Raw genomic sequence first — 14591 nt, forward strand, 5'->3', positions numbered from 1 at the left:
CTGGCTTTTTGATGGCGGTTTTGGAGCAGTGATTTCTTCCTTGCTGAGCGGCCTTTCAGGTTATGTCGATATAGGACTTGTTTTACTGTGGATATAGATACTTTTGTACCCGTTTCCTCCAGCATCTTCACAAGGTCCTTTGCTTGTTGTTCTGGGAATGATTGGCACTTTTCGGACCAAAGTACGTTCATATCTAGGAGACAGAACGCGTCTCCTTCCTGAGCGGTATGACGGCTACGTGGTCCTATGGTGTTTATGCCAGAGGTGGACCAAGTCATTGTTTTACAAGTCACAAGTAAGTCTCAAGCACTGTTGATACAGCGTTGTCCGAAAATAATCATTTTGGGTATCATCTTTCCAAGGGCTCCATCAGAATTCACCCGCCGACGTTCCTCTGCACTGCCACGCACAACTTTTTCTCAGCTTGCACAATTTGATTGTAATCCATTAAATGAAGAGTTGATGCACCGCACACATTTTTTTAATAGCATCATTTTTAATATTTGGGCTTGGGGAGGGTATCAAGTCAGGTCGAGTCAAAAGGCTCAAGTCCAAGTTAAGTCACGAGTCATTGGTGTTAAAGTCAAAGTCGAGTTGCAAGTCATATTATTGACTCGAGTCCAAGTCATGTGACTCGAGCCCACACCTCTGGTTTATACTTGCGTATTATTGTTTGTACAGATGAACGTGGTACCTTCAGGCATTTGGAAATTTCTCCCAAGGGTGAACCAGACTTGTGGAGGTCTACAGTTTTTTTTCTGAGGTCTTGGCTGATTTATTTAGATTTTCCCATGTCAAGCAAAGAGGCACTGAGTTTGAAGGTAGGCCTTGAAATACATCCACAGGTACACCTCCCATAGGCTAATTGACATAATTTGAGTCAATCAGCAGCTTCTAAAGCATGACGTAATTTTCTGTAATTTTCCATTTTCCACAGTCAACTTAGTGTATGTAAACTTCTGACCCACTGAAATTGTGATACAGTGAATTATAAGTGAAATAATCTGTCTGTAAACAATTGTTGGAAAAATGACTTGTGTCATGCACAAAATAGATGTCCTAACTGACTTGCCAAATGATTGCATGTTGAGAAGAAATTTGTGGAGTGGTTGAAAAACAAGTTAATGACTCCAACCTAATTGTATGTAAACTTCTGACTTCATCTGTATGTACACCGAGGAACATAAAACTTTCCACCTTCTCCACTGCTGTCCCGTCGATGTGGATGGGGGGGTACTCCCTTTGCTGTTTCCTTTAGACCACAATCATCTCTTTTATTTTCTTGAGGGCCCTCACCTCCTGCCTGTAGTCTCGTCGTCGTTGGTAATCAAGCCTACCACTGTAGTGTCTTCTGCAAACTTGATGATTGAGTTGGAGGCGTGCATGGCCACACAGTCATGGGATGTACGGAGTACAGGAGAGGTCTGAGAACGCACACTTGTGGGTGTTTCCTACCTTCACCACCTGGGGGCGGCCCGTCAGGAAGTCCAAGACCCAGTTGCACAGGTCAGGGTCGAGACCCAGGGTCTCAAGCTTAATGAGTTTGGAGGGTACTATGGTGTTGAATGCTGAGCTGTAGTCAATGAACAGCATTCTTACATAGGTATTCCCTTTTGTCCAGATGGGATAGGGCAGTGTGTTGGCAAGCAAATTGGTGTGGGTCAAGGTTAACAGGTAGGGTGGAGGTGATATGATCCTTGACTAGTCTTTTAAAGCACTTCATGATAACAAAAATGAGTGGTACGGGGCGATAGTCATTTAGTTCAGTTACCTTAAAAAATAAGGGCCGGCAGCCCTGCGAGGGTTAACATGTTTAAATGTTTTACTCACGTCGGCCACGGAGGAGATCCCACAGCATTTGGTAGCGGGCCATGTCGGTAGCACTGCATTGTCCTCAAAGAAGTTGAATTTGTCTGTGAGCAAGACGTCTGCGACGGGGCTGGTGTTCTTCTTGTAATCTGCGAATGTCACACAATGGACATTAGACCGGCGGACATCTGTCCTTTGGTCTGATGAGTCCAAATTTGAGATTCTTGGTTCCAATCGCTGTGTCTTTGTGAAACGCAGAGTGAAGCATCGAGGTGGTGTGATGGTGCTTTGCTGGTGACACTGTCAGTGATTTATTTAGAATTCAAGGCACACTTAACCAGCATGGCTATCACAGCATTCTTCAGCGATACATCATCCTATCTGGTTTGCGCTTAGTGGGACTATCATTTGTTTTTCAACAGGACAATGACCCAAAACACACCTCCAAGCTGTGTACGGCCTATTTGACCAAGGAGAGTGATGGAGTGCCGTTTCAGATGACCTGGCCTCCACAAGCACCGACCTCTACCCAATTGAGATGGTCTGGGATGAGTTGGACCTCGAAAAGGAAAAGCTGCCAACAAGTGCTCAGCATATGTGAGAACACCTTCAAGACTATTGGAATAGCATTTCAGGTGAAGCTGGTTGAGAAAATGCCAAGTGTGTAAAGCTATCATAAAAGCAAAGGTTTTAAAATATTAACACTTTTGGTTACTACCGGATTCCATGCATTATTTCATAGTTGTGATGTCTTTATCATTCTACAATGGAGAAAAAGAACAACCCTTGAACGAGGTGTGTCCAAACTTTTGACTGGTACTGTACATATGCACCTACGATCTCAAGTTAGGATTCAGGGTAAAGTGCCTAGGACCAGTCATTTTGACTGATGTCCTTCGGTTCTGGCCCCAATTGATGCCCAGCCATTGTATCGCACCGACTGGTATGTCATTAAGAAGGAAGACTTCTGCACCGTCGTTGTAGTGATGCGTGCCAATCATAAGCTGCCATGCCTATAGAGGCGATGCCAGCTGAGGCTTCCTTTGAAAACTGACAACGTGCTCTTTGGATTTCTGCTTCGTTCCAGCAATGGAAGAAACATTCAGATCCAGGAAGAAGAGTTCCCACACAAACAAGGCACACCCTCAACATGAGCAACTGAGTGGACACATACAGGTAGTGTTACCAAAACATGGCACATAACAATAAAACAGACATTCATACAATTCCTCACAACTCAATAGTAAGGTCTGAACATAATGTCAGTCAACATATTTAATTCACAATGGCTGAAAACCAACATGATATACAGGATAAAGACATGTAGCACAGCAAGACCGGCTAAAACCATTAAAGTTTTTGAAAATGATCAATGAAGATGACTATTCCTCTAAGTTAGCTTAACATTACTGTATGATAGTGATTAGTTATGTGTAACATGAAATACATTGTACTTGTGTTAATTGTTTTGTATGTATGCATGCATCTCTTGGTATGAGTTTTTTTATTAAATTGTCTAACAAATCAAAAGATGGCTGGCACTCAAGCCAGGGATGGGTCAATTCAATCAAGAAGTCTACACAGCAATGAATTGTACTCTAGAGGAGAAACTTATAGATAGACGATAGTTTAGTATGGCAGTAAAAATCATGGTCTTTATTCAACATCAAAAGTCATTACAATGGAACAAGACAAACAAAGTGGTTACACAGTGAGTTTCCAGTTAAAACATTGAGTTAATTTGGTGTTTTAGTTTAATCCCCTACTAAAATTGTATAGGTTTTGCATCACACTAATCAGATCCCCCACCCATTTTCTATAATTGGCATGGTACTGGCAAGGTGATAGCCATTGATTTTTGTTAACCCAAGAACTTCACCGTAAACCTGTCAAACTAAAAAGGCTGTTGATACAGGCAGCCCAAACCTAATATTTTTCACACTAATTTGTATTTTGACCAAATCAGATCAGCTTGGAAAAAGAGCTAATATGAAAAGATCTGTTATGATTGGTCAAAAGACCAAATAGTGGAAAAAACAGAATTGGGCTGCCCATGTAAACGCAGCCAAATAATTAGTGTCATACAAGTGCAGCATTGTCTTGTGATAGTGGCTATTGTTTAAGTGGGATAAAACAAAATAATCAGGCACACAAACAAATACCTAAGGAATAGGAAAAACACCACCCAGTGTGGTTTTGGTCCCAAACCGTATTGGTGTAAAGTAGGCAAAAAGGAGGGATATATAAGAGTACAGAAAGCCAGTTACATTCTGTACCCTAGCCACTAACCCTTTTTGGTGTTAACTAGTCAGAAAGGACTGCATAGGCCTAAGCAATGTGGAAATGGCCATCCCTCTGATAGGCCAAGTGGCATTTACTCCATCTTAGTTACCACTTTCAGATCTGTGAACATTCAGGGATTAGGTGTTAGGGGAAGGTGCTAGCGAACAATAGAGCCAGGCCAGAGTATACAACAGCAGGACAGGAGTAAATAATCGCATGTAGTAAATGGCTGGTTAAAAAAAAAAAGTGCCCCGTTCCCCCCCTTTTCTAATGGGCTATAATGGATGAGTGGCCTAACCATGTTCTTGTTAACTTGGCAATACATCCTTAAAGGCAGTCATGCTAGCCCCATTCCAACAAGGAGAAGTTAGAATAATCGACCACACAAGTACAACAGAGTTCCCCTATTAAACACCATTCCAATGGATAAAGGCAAGAGCTTCCGCAAGATGTCACATTGAAAACCTAAAGTTTAACAAGAACAATCAATGCTGTTGAGAATAAAGGTATCATTGTAAATAGTGGTTTTGGCACCCTCCAGTGGGGATTTTTCCTACCCTCCACTACAGCAGAGCGAGGAGGAATGAGAGAGAGGCGGAAAGCAAAGGTCGGCAGAGGGATAAGTGGAAGAAGGTGGTTTTTGGGAGAGTCCATCTGGGGGTTCTTAGAAGCTGTTGAGGTCCTGCAAAGTCTGGTCCAGGGTGGCATGGATCTTGAGATTCTCCTCCTTGGCATTGGCCAGTCTCTCTGGAGAGGGGGAGAGAGAGAGAAAGGGAGAGGTTCATATTTACACTGCATCTGGATTCACAGGGGAACATGCCAAACATCCCTAGGTTCCACTTTAAGGGCTAAAGAACACTGCCATAATCAGCCGTTGAGAGCTTATAACTGGCTTTATCCCCAATAATTAAGCCAGTTTTCTAACCGTCCTGATGGGTTCTTATTGTGATTATGCGGTTATTACATAGCCCAATATGACTGAGGTTTTGAGTAGTTTTACACTAAAACAATATAACTGGACATGTCTAAAAATGGGAAATCTTCAGTGGTAGGGTTGCAAAGGAAGGCTACATTACTGGAAACGTTCATAGTTAACCAGTAAATTGGTAACTTTCCTGACTTTTTGGGGGGGAGTTATCAGAATAATATTTAGTTGCCTTTGAGTACTTCAGATTATCACAGTTGTCAAATTCTCTGGGCCTCTGGCCTTTTCACATTTAAAAAAAAACAATTTAAATACAAAACAGAATGAAGCTGTACAACATTATCCTAAATTTAAACCATCTACTAAGTGAATACCGTTGGTGTTTAATATGAGTGTTTCAGCATGTTGTAAATGTTGATGCCAAACTGCTGTCAGTTAACTTTTTTATAGTTTGAAAAGTTGCAGAGTTAATTGAAATTACATTTGATTAATTAGGCCATTATCTTGAACCATATGGTCTATTCACAAGAAACTAAAATGGACAGACAGATAAAAGGAACACTATATAAAAATAGTAATTTTTTAGTATGCTTGACTAAAAGCATATACTTCCAAAATTACCAGATTGTAATCATTGGCAAATTTAAATTTAGATAACTAACTTTGGTAAATTACCAGTAGCTTTGCAACCCTATTCAGTGACTTAACTTGATTTCATGTACCAAGCAGATTGAATAAACGCAGCCTTAGTCTATTCAGACAGCCCAACTGATATTTTTTCCACTAATTGGCATTTTGACCAATCGCATCTTTACACATCAAATATTTTTCAAAGTTGATATGAAAAATACCAATTAGTTCTAAAAAGATCAGAATTTGGGCTGCCTGTGTAAACACAGCCTAACACCATACCCAAACCGGTCGCTCGCAAATTGATTTTGTCCCCCCACATCAAATGTGATCATGACAGGCAGGTTGAAATACCAAAACAAACTCAACCAATTATATTAATTTGGGGACCGGTCAAAAAGCATGAAATATTTATGCCAATTTAGCTAGGTAGCTTGCAGTTGCTAGCTAATTTGTCCTGGGATATAAACGTTGAGTTATTTTAGGTTCTCTACTCCGACAATTAATCCACACAACCCGGTCAACAGAATCATTTCTAGTCCTCTTCTTTTCAGGCTTCATCTTTGGACTTTATATGGCAATTGGCATCTAATAGTATTACCATGAGGACGACCGACCTCAGTTCGTGTTTCAATCACCCACGTGGGTAAAACCAATGAGGAGATGGCACGTGGGTGTCTGCTTCTATAACCCAATGAGATGGGAGAGGCAGGACTTGCAGCGCATTCTGTGCCAAAAATAGAAACAACTTCTATTTTAGCACCTGGCAACACAGACGCTCGTTGGCGCGAGCAAGCAGTGTGGGTGCAATGATTGCAAAATAAATGTACACACACGCATGTTATTCAACGCATGCGCACACAACGCAAGTGGTGTGGTCAGCATGTAAGAAGTCTCAAAAACACAGCATTCACACTAGGTCCACAGGATACAACTTGAGCAACACTGCTATAAAGTGTAGATAGCCGAGTGGGTGTGAGATGGCATAGTGGAGCATGGTAAACAGAATGAATACTACTAAATGAAGTACCAAATAAGCAAAGAGTGCAGAAAAGGTCATATTTACCTGAGGATGGAGTAGTAGGAAGATTAAAAGATGGCCATAGGAGGGCAGACTTACTAAGTAAGCCACTAGGGCAGCGTTTCCAAAACTGTTCTTTGGACCTCAAGGGGTGCACGTTTGGTTTCTTGCCCTAGCACTACACAGATTATTTAAATAACTAGCTTGATTAGTTGATTAAGTTAAGTTATTTACCCAGTCAGCCGATAGGACTCTCCAACCCTGTTCCTGGAGAGCAACCGTCCTGTACGCTATCTAGTGCACCTGATTTAGCTGGTCGATAAGCTGAATAAGGTTAGTTACAACTTGAGTTGGAGTGAAACCTACAAGAGTGTCGCTCTCCAGGAACAGGGTTGAGAGCCCTGGCCTATAGCTACCGGCAAGATGAATTAAGTCAAATTGTTAGCTATCCCTTGTCCTTTCAGTGCCAACGTAATGTTTCCATATAGGCTACTGGTCATGTTACCAGGGCTACGTTCTGTTGAAAAACGTTCTTGAACAGATAAAAATTGAAGAGCACCAACATACACAGGTTCCGTAGCCAAGTCCCTATTTTTTCCTTTTCTATTTCGATAGACATGACCCATAATACTGGCGATGTTGTTCTTTCAATTGTGCAGACAACATATTACTTTCATAAAAAGAATATCGCGGGCTGCTCTAGAACTAGGCTACTTGCGGACCGAACAGCTAAACATTTGACTACACCTTTTTCAGTGAGATTAGCTGGCTATAGCTAACGCCCTGGGCTGCGTTCAGCAGGACAGAACGTTCAGATAGAAATATGCTATGTAGAACAAACATGCTTCTCTGGCATGTTGAATAATGGAAATGAGGTGGGAAAAGTGGGCAGGTTGAAGACAATTTAAAAATACCTACTTTCCTACAGCCTATTCAAGGGAGAGAAACAGACTTACTACTAAACTCAATGGAGCCATTGTTTTTACATTTTGTAAAGCAGTGTTAAATAAACAGGCAAATGATCACTAACTAGAAGGCTAGCTGTGACTGGTTAGCTAAAGTGAAGCAAGAGAGTAGCCTGCACAATGTGTATGACTCCTCCTTCCCACTGCTGAACAGAATTGCGCTGCGCAGCTGTGCAATATTGTTTGAAAAACTCTCAATCCAGCCCACTTCGATTTTGTCTTGTATCATTTTAGTCAACTGAAATGAAAGGATTCTGGGTCTATTTAGACAGTTCTAGTCTAGCCAATTGCCAGTGAAAAATAGGTTTGACAAATATGTCACCAATTTTGTGGATAGAAATTAACACTGCATCAAGCTGATTCAGCCGTGTAGTGCTAAGACAACCAAAACATGCACCACTTGGGGTCCCCAGGACCAAGATTGGAAAACTGCACTAGGGACTGAGACAAGGCCTATTACATTAAGTGGTCACTATCCGACACTAATAGCTTACAGATGGTAGGCAATGAAGGTCACAGTTATTAAAACTTAGGACACTAGAGGCCTTTTTACTGACTGAAAAACACCAAGATAGGTGGACTAGACAGGACTGGCAAAAAAATTGCGCTCTACTGACGAGTCACGTTTTGTCTCACCAGGGGTGATGGTCGGATTCGCGTTCATCGTAGATGGGATGAGCGTTACACCGAGGCCTGTACTCTGGAGCGGGATCAATTTGGAGGCGGAGGGTCCGTCAGTCTGGGGCGGTGTCTCACAGCATCATTGGACTGAGCTTGTTGAAGACATCCTCCTACCTCATGTGGTACCCTTCCTGCAGGCTCATCCTGACATGACACTGCAGCATGACATTGTCAACAGCCATAGTGAACATTGTGTGCATGATTTCCTGCAAGACAGGAATATCAGTGTTCTGCCATGGGCACCGAAGAGCCCGGATCTCAATACCATTGAGCACATCTGGGACCTGTTGGATCGGAGGATGAGGCCTAGGGCCATTCCCCCCCAGAAATGTCTGGGAACTTGCAGGTACCATGGTGGAAGAGTGGGGTAACATCTCACAGCAAGAACAGGCAAGTCTGGTGCAGTCCATGAGGAGGAGATGCACTGCAGTACTTAATGCAGCTGGTGGCCACACCAGATACTAACTTACTTTTGATTGACTGACGACCCCCCCTCCCCTTAAACATAAATCCAGCTCCACAACCAGCCAGAGCTAGCGGGCTAATCTTTCAAATATGTAGTAAAAAAATAATAATAATTAGCTAGCTACACAGAAAAAAACTACACGTAAAAGTGTTGGTCACAAAATAAAAGATCCCAGAAATGTTACATACACACAAAAAGCTTCAAATTGTGCACACAAATTTATTTAGATCCCTGTTAGTGAGCATTTCTCCTTTGCCAAAATACTCCATTACAGATGTGGCACATCAAGAAGCTGATTAAACAGCATGACCATCAAATAGGTTCTGGGGAGAATAAGAGGCCACTAAAATGTGCAGTTTTGGGAGAGTGTGCAATTAGCATGCTGACTGTAGGAATGTCTACCAGAGCGGATGCCCGAGAATGGAATGTTAATTTCTCTACCATGAGCAAACGCCGTTTTAGAGAATTTGTTAGTACGCCCAACCGGCCTTACAACTGCAGCCCAGGACCTCCACAGCCGGCTTCTTCACATGTGGGATCGTCTGAGACCAGCCACCCGGACAGCTGATGTAACAGTTTGCACAACCAAAGAACTTCTGCACAACCGAAGAACTTCTGCACAAACTGTCAGAAACAGGTCTCAGGAAAGCTCATCTGCCTGCTCGTCGTCCTCACCAGGGTCGTGTCCTGACTGCAGTTCGGCATCAAAGCCGACTTCAGTGGGAAAATGCTCACCGTCGATGGCCACTGTAGAAGTGTGCTCGTCACAGATGGTAGACAGCATGTATGGCATCGTGTGGGTGAGCAGTTTGCTGAAGTCAACATTGTGAACAGAGTGCCCCATGGTGGTGGTGGGGTTATGGTATGGCCAAGCATAAGCTACGAACAACGAAAACAATGGTATTTTATCAATGACAATTTGAATGCACTGAGATACCTTGACGAGATCCTGAGGCCCATTTTCGTGCCATTCATCTGCCTCCATCACCTCACGTTTCAGCATAATGCACAGCCCATGTCGCAAGGATCTGTACACATGTATTCCCAGTCATGTGAAATCTATAGATTAGGGCCTATTGAATGTATTTCAATTGACTGATTGCTTTACATGAACTATAACTCAGAAACAAATGCATGTACAGTCGAAGTTTAAATGCTTTTGGCTAAGGTGCATGTAAACTCAGTTTATCATAATTCCTCACATTTAATCATAGTAAAAATTCCCTGTTTTAGGCCAGTTAGGCTCACCACTATTTTAAAAATGAAATGTCAGAATAATAGTAGAGAGAATGATTTATTTCAGCTTTTATTTCTCTCATTTACATTCCCAGTGGGTCAGAAGTTTACATGCACTCAATTAACATTTGGTAGCATTGCCTTTAAATTGTTTACCTTGGGTGAAATGTTTTTTGTAGCCTTCCACAACCTTCCCACAATAAGTTGGGTGAATTTTGTCCCATTCCTCCTGACAGAGCTGATGTAACTGAACTGAGTCACATTTATCAGCCTCCTTGCGCAAACACTTTTTCAGTTCTGCCCACAAATGTTATAGGATTGAGGCCAGGGCTTTGTGATGGCCATCTCCAATACCTTGGCTGTTGTCATCCATAAGCCATTCTGCCACAACATTGGAAGTATGCTTGGGGTCATTGTCCATTTGGAAGACCGATTTGCGACCAAGCCTAAGATGTTGCTTCAATACATCTTCAAAATTTTCCTCCCTCATGATGCCATCTCTTTCGTGAAGTGCACTAGTCCCTCCTGCAGCAAAGCACCCCCACAACATGCTGCCACCGTGCTTCACAGTTGGGATGGTGTTCTTCGGTTTGCAATCCTCCCCTTCTTCCTCCAAACATAATGGTCATTATGACCAAACAGTTTGTTTCATCAGACCAGAGGACATTCCTCCAAAAAGTACAATGTTTGTCCCCATGTGCAGTTGCAGAGCGTAGTCTGGCTTTTTTAATGGCGGTTTTGGAGCAGTGGCTTCTTCCTTGCTGAACGGCATTTCAGGTTGTGTCAATATAGGACTCGTTTTACTGTGGATATAGATACTGTTGTACTAGTTTCCTCCAGCATCTTCACAAGGTCCTTTGCTGTTGTTCTGGGATTGATCTGCACTTCTCGCACCAAAGTACGTTCATCTCCAGGAGACAGAATGAGTCTCCTTACTGAGCGGTATGACGGCTGCGTGGTCCCATGGTGTTTATACTTGCGTACTATTGTTTGTACAGATGAACGTGCTACCTTCAGGCGTTTGGAAATTGTTCCCAAGGATGAACCAGACCTGTGGAGGTCTACATGTTTTGACGTATTGGCTGATTTTCCCAAAGATGCTCCGAGTTTGAAGGTAGACCTTGAAATACATCCACAGGTACAGCACCAATTGACTCAAATGTCAATTAGCCTATCAGAAGCTTCTAAAGCCATGACATCGTTCTCTGGGAGTTTGATCAGTTTAAAAATGCAGTCAACTTTTGTGTATGTAAACTCACCCACTGGAATTGTGAAATAATCTGTCTAAACAATTGTTGGAAAATGACGTGTCATGCACAAAGTAGATGTCCTAACCAACTTGCCAAAACTATAGTTTAACAAGAAGTGTGGGGCGTGGTTAAAAAACACATTTGAATGACTCCAACCTAAGTGTACGTAAACTTCCGACTTCAACTGTACATATTCACAAATTGGTGTGGGAATTTCCATGTGGAGTTGATTACTAACAAATAGCTAGCTACACTGGCAGCTGTCAGAGCCCTAACATGCAGACCTTATCTACACTGAACTAAAATATTAACGTAACACAAGTAGCCTTCGTTATTCTTCAGAGGAGGAACCTAAATCTGCATGTCCTCTCTAGGATAGAAAATTAAATTGAAAGTGGCTGCAACTTCCTCTGGGGGAGTGGGGGTAATGTGGATAAGGTGCTAGCTATTTGGTTAATATGTCTAAAAACAAGTTAGACAATCTGTCAGTTGACTGTTAGCTTGTCAAGGACTGGTTTTTTAAAGTTGGATCTTTTATCAGTCTTTAAAAGTGTACTTATTTAAACTAATTGGGTTGGTTAGCAAACAAGTTCTAGGGACTCCTGTTTTAATATAAAACCAGACCATATTTGATGAAATGTGCTCTTATGCTAATTAGTTAGCATGACAAGCAACTGATTTTGCTTTGGCAACACCAGCAACCACACATGCACGCCAATAAAACAGGGATCATCAACTAGATTTAGTTGCAGGCCATTTTTTAAATTGATTGGCTGTTCCCACTCTTCCACCATGGTACCTGCAAGTTCCCGGACATTTCTGGTGGGGGAAATTGGCCCTAGACCTCAACCTCCGATCAAACAGGTCCCAGATGTGCTCGATGGGATTGAGATCCAGGCACGTCACTGGCCATGGCAGAACACTGACATTCCTGTCTTGCAGGAAATCACGCACAGAATGATCAGTATGGCTAGTGGCATTGTCATGCTGCAGGGTCATGTCAGGATAAGCCTGCAGGAAGGGTACCACATGAGGTAAGAGGATATCTTCCCTGTAACACACAGCGTTGAGATTGCCTGCAATGACAACAAGCTCAGTCCGATGATACTGTGACACATCGCCATAGACCATGACAGACCCTCCACCTCCAAATCGATCTCGCTCCAGAGTACAGGCCTCGGTGTAACGCTCAGTCCGATGATGGTGAGACAAAACCGCAACTCGTCAGTGAAGAGCACTTTTTGCCAGTCCTAGCGACGGTGGGTTTGTGCACATAGGAAACGTTGTTGCCGGGGATGTCTAGTGAGGACCTGTCTCACAACAGGCCTACAAGCCCTCAGTCCAGCCTATTGCAGACAGTCTGAGCACTGGAGGGATTGTGCGTTCCTGGTGTAACTCGGGCAGTTGTTGCCATCCTGTACCTGTCCCGCAGGTGTGATGTTCGGATATACTGATCTGTGCAGATGTTACACGTGGTCTGCCACTGCGAGGACGATCAGCTGTCCGTGCTGTCTCCCTGTATTGCCGTCTTAGGCATCTCACAGTACGGACATTGCAATTTATTGCCCTGGTCACATCTGCAGTCCTCATGCCTCCTTGCAGCATGCCTATGGCACATTCACGCAGATGAACAGGGACCCTGGGCATATTTCTTTTGGTGTTTTTCAGAGTCAGTAGAAAGGCCTCTTTAGTGTCCTGTTTTCCTAACTGTGACCTTAATTGCCTACCGTCTGTAAGCGGTTAGTGTCTTAACAACCATTCCACAGGTGCATGTTCATTAACTGTTTATGTTTCATTGAACAAGCATGGGCAGTGTTTAAACCTTTTACATTGAAGATCTAGCAAGTTATTTGGGTTTTTACAAATTATCTTTGAAAGACAGGGTCCTGAAAAAGGGTTGTAATGTAACTAAAACAATAATTTCAAACCTTGATTATATTTGAGAACCTTGTCCTGCATAGGGTGCTGTCTTTTGGAGGGGACATTCAAAAAAATGTTTAATCCTATCCCATTTCAAGAGTAGTGTGTTCACCCCGGTGTCACGACTACATTGCCAACCTGGCCACATTCCATCATGACCACCTAATCATCCCCCTCATTCCTAATTGGCATATATCACGCCTCACCTCTCCACCTGATAACCATTTTTGTGCTCAACACACAAGCTGCCATGCAACACATTTCCCCCTACTATGTAAAGTACCTCAGTTGGTAGAAAAGTGCTATAAAAATCCAATGAAATATACATTTGTTGCATATGATTACGTCTATGGGAATACTTGGGAACAGATTTCCAAAATTAAAAATCACTTGCAGCTGACTTCCTGGTGTTTTTGCAGTCTTGTGTCAAACAATGAAAATTCAGAAAAATGGATGGGGGGGCTCTAAAACAGACACTAAAAGGGGAAGATATTAACATTGAAATTACTTTAATGGCTATTTAATCACATTCATATCTCAGAAGCTGCACTGCTAATCAGCTCTGTATTGTAAATTGCACCCTTGTGACACATCTCGTTGTACAAGTGAACAAAACCTATCCATTACTTGACCTCTTGTTTGAATGAACTTGTTGCGAGTGGCACTAGATGAGTAAATGACCAAAATACAGATGGCACATGTTTAATGAAGTCTTCTGCTTTTCCCTTAAAGTATGTTCTTAATTCTAGTGCTAGCATGATGCTAAACCCAAACGCGGAGGCGCCATCACCTCTGCTCATTAAATCAAATAAAATGTACAATTTCTAACAAAACTTTGTGGAAAAACAATGTGCACATGGTAAGAGAACCAGAAATAATTGTGTTTGTTGTCACTGAAGCTACCCTAGACAGATCAGACCAAAAGAAAATAAAGAAAGTAGTCGTGGACAGGTTATTCCTCCTCCCGATGTTACATTTTTATAGGAGAATCACATGTACAGAGTGTAGACAAAGTAAAGAACAGTGTGAAGGAAAAGAGGAAATAGCAATACAGCAAGTACAGTGTATACAGTGACCCAAAGATACAACAATGACTGTTGCCCAAAAGGAGGGGGAAAGAGGTGAGGGGATGGAAGGAGGGATAGAGGAGGGTCACAAAGAGTAATGAGAGAGTAAGTGGGGCAAAAGAAACAGGACAATCGAGTGAAAAGCACAAAAAGGGAACAGATTTAACAACGTAAGAATGAGTGAATATTGACAGAAGAGGGAGAGCGAGAACTGCACACCCGAGATGGATGTTCAGGAGGACTGAGACAACATTCTTGAAACCACAATGTGAGAGCTTCCCGTTATCTGAAAACAGAGGGGTTGAGAAACCGTGACTACAGATTCTGAAAATCATTAC

At 42.4% G+C, this 14591-nt stretch overlaps 1 protein-coding gene across 7 annotated transcripts in view; it reads right to left on the reverse strand.

The window, feature by feature from the left end:
• Nucleotides 1–3437: 3437 nt before the first annotated feature.
• LOC112264669 (tropomyosin alpha-3 chain) overlaps nt 3438–14591 on the reverse strand; it is a 33971-nt gene continuing 22817 nt past the window's right edge. For 4 of the 7 annotated variants that reach the window (XM_024441426.1, XM_042295513.1, XM_024441432.2 and 1 more), the window contains one exon: nt 3438–4839. In XM_024441426.1, coding sequence (XP_024297194.1) covers nt 4757–4839 — 83 coding nt within the window. In that variant the 3' untranslated portion in view covers nt 3438–4756. Of the gene's footprint in view, nt 4840–14134; nt 14540–14591 lie in introns of those variants that run through there. The other 3 variants (XM_024441427.2, XM_024441430.2, XM_024441428.2) reach the window with 1 other exon arrangement.

Source organism: Oncorhynchus tshawytscha, linkage group LG13 (genome assembly GCF_018296145.1).
Source record: "Oncorhynchus tshawytscha isolate Ot180627B linkage group LG13, Otsh_v2.0, whole genome shotgun sequence".
In the NCBI taxonomy this organism is placed as follows: Eukaryota; Metazoa; Chordata; class Actinopteri; order Salmoniformes; family Salmonidae; genus Oncorhynchus; species Oncorhynchus tshawytscha.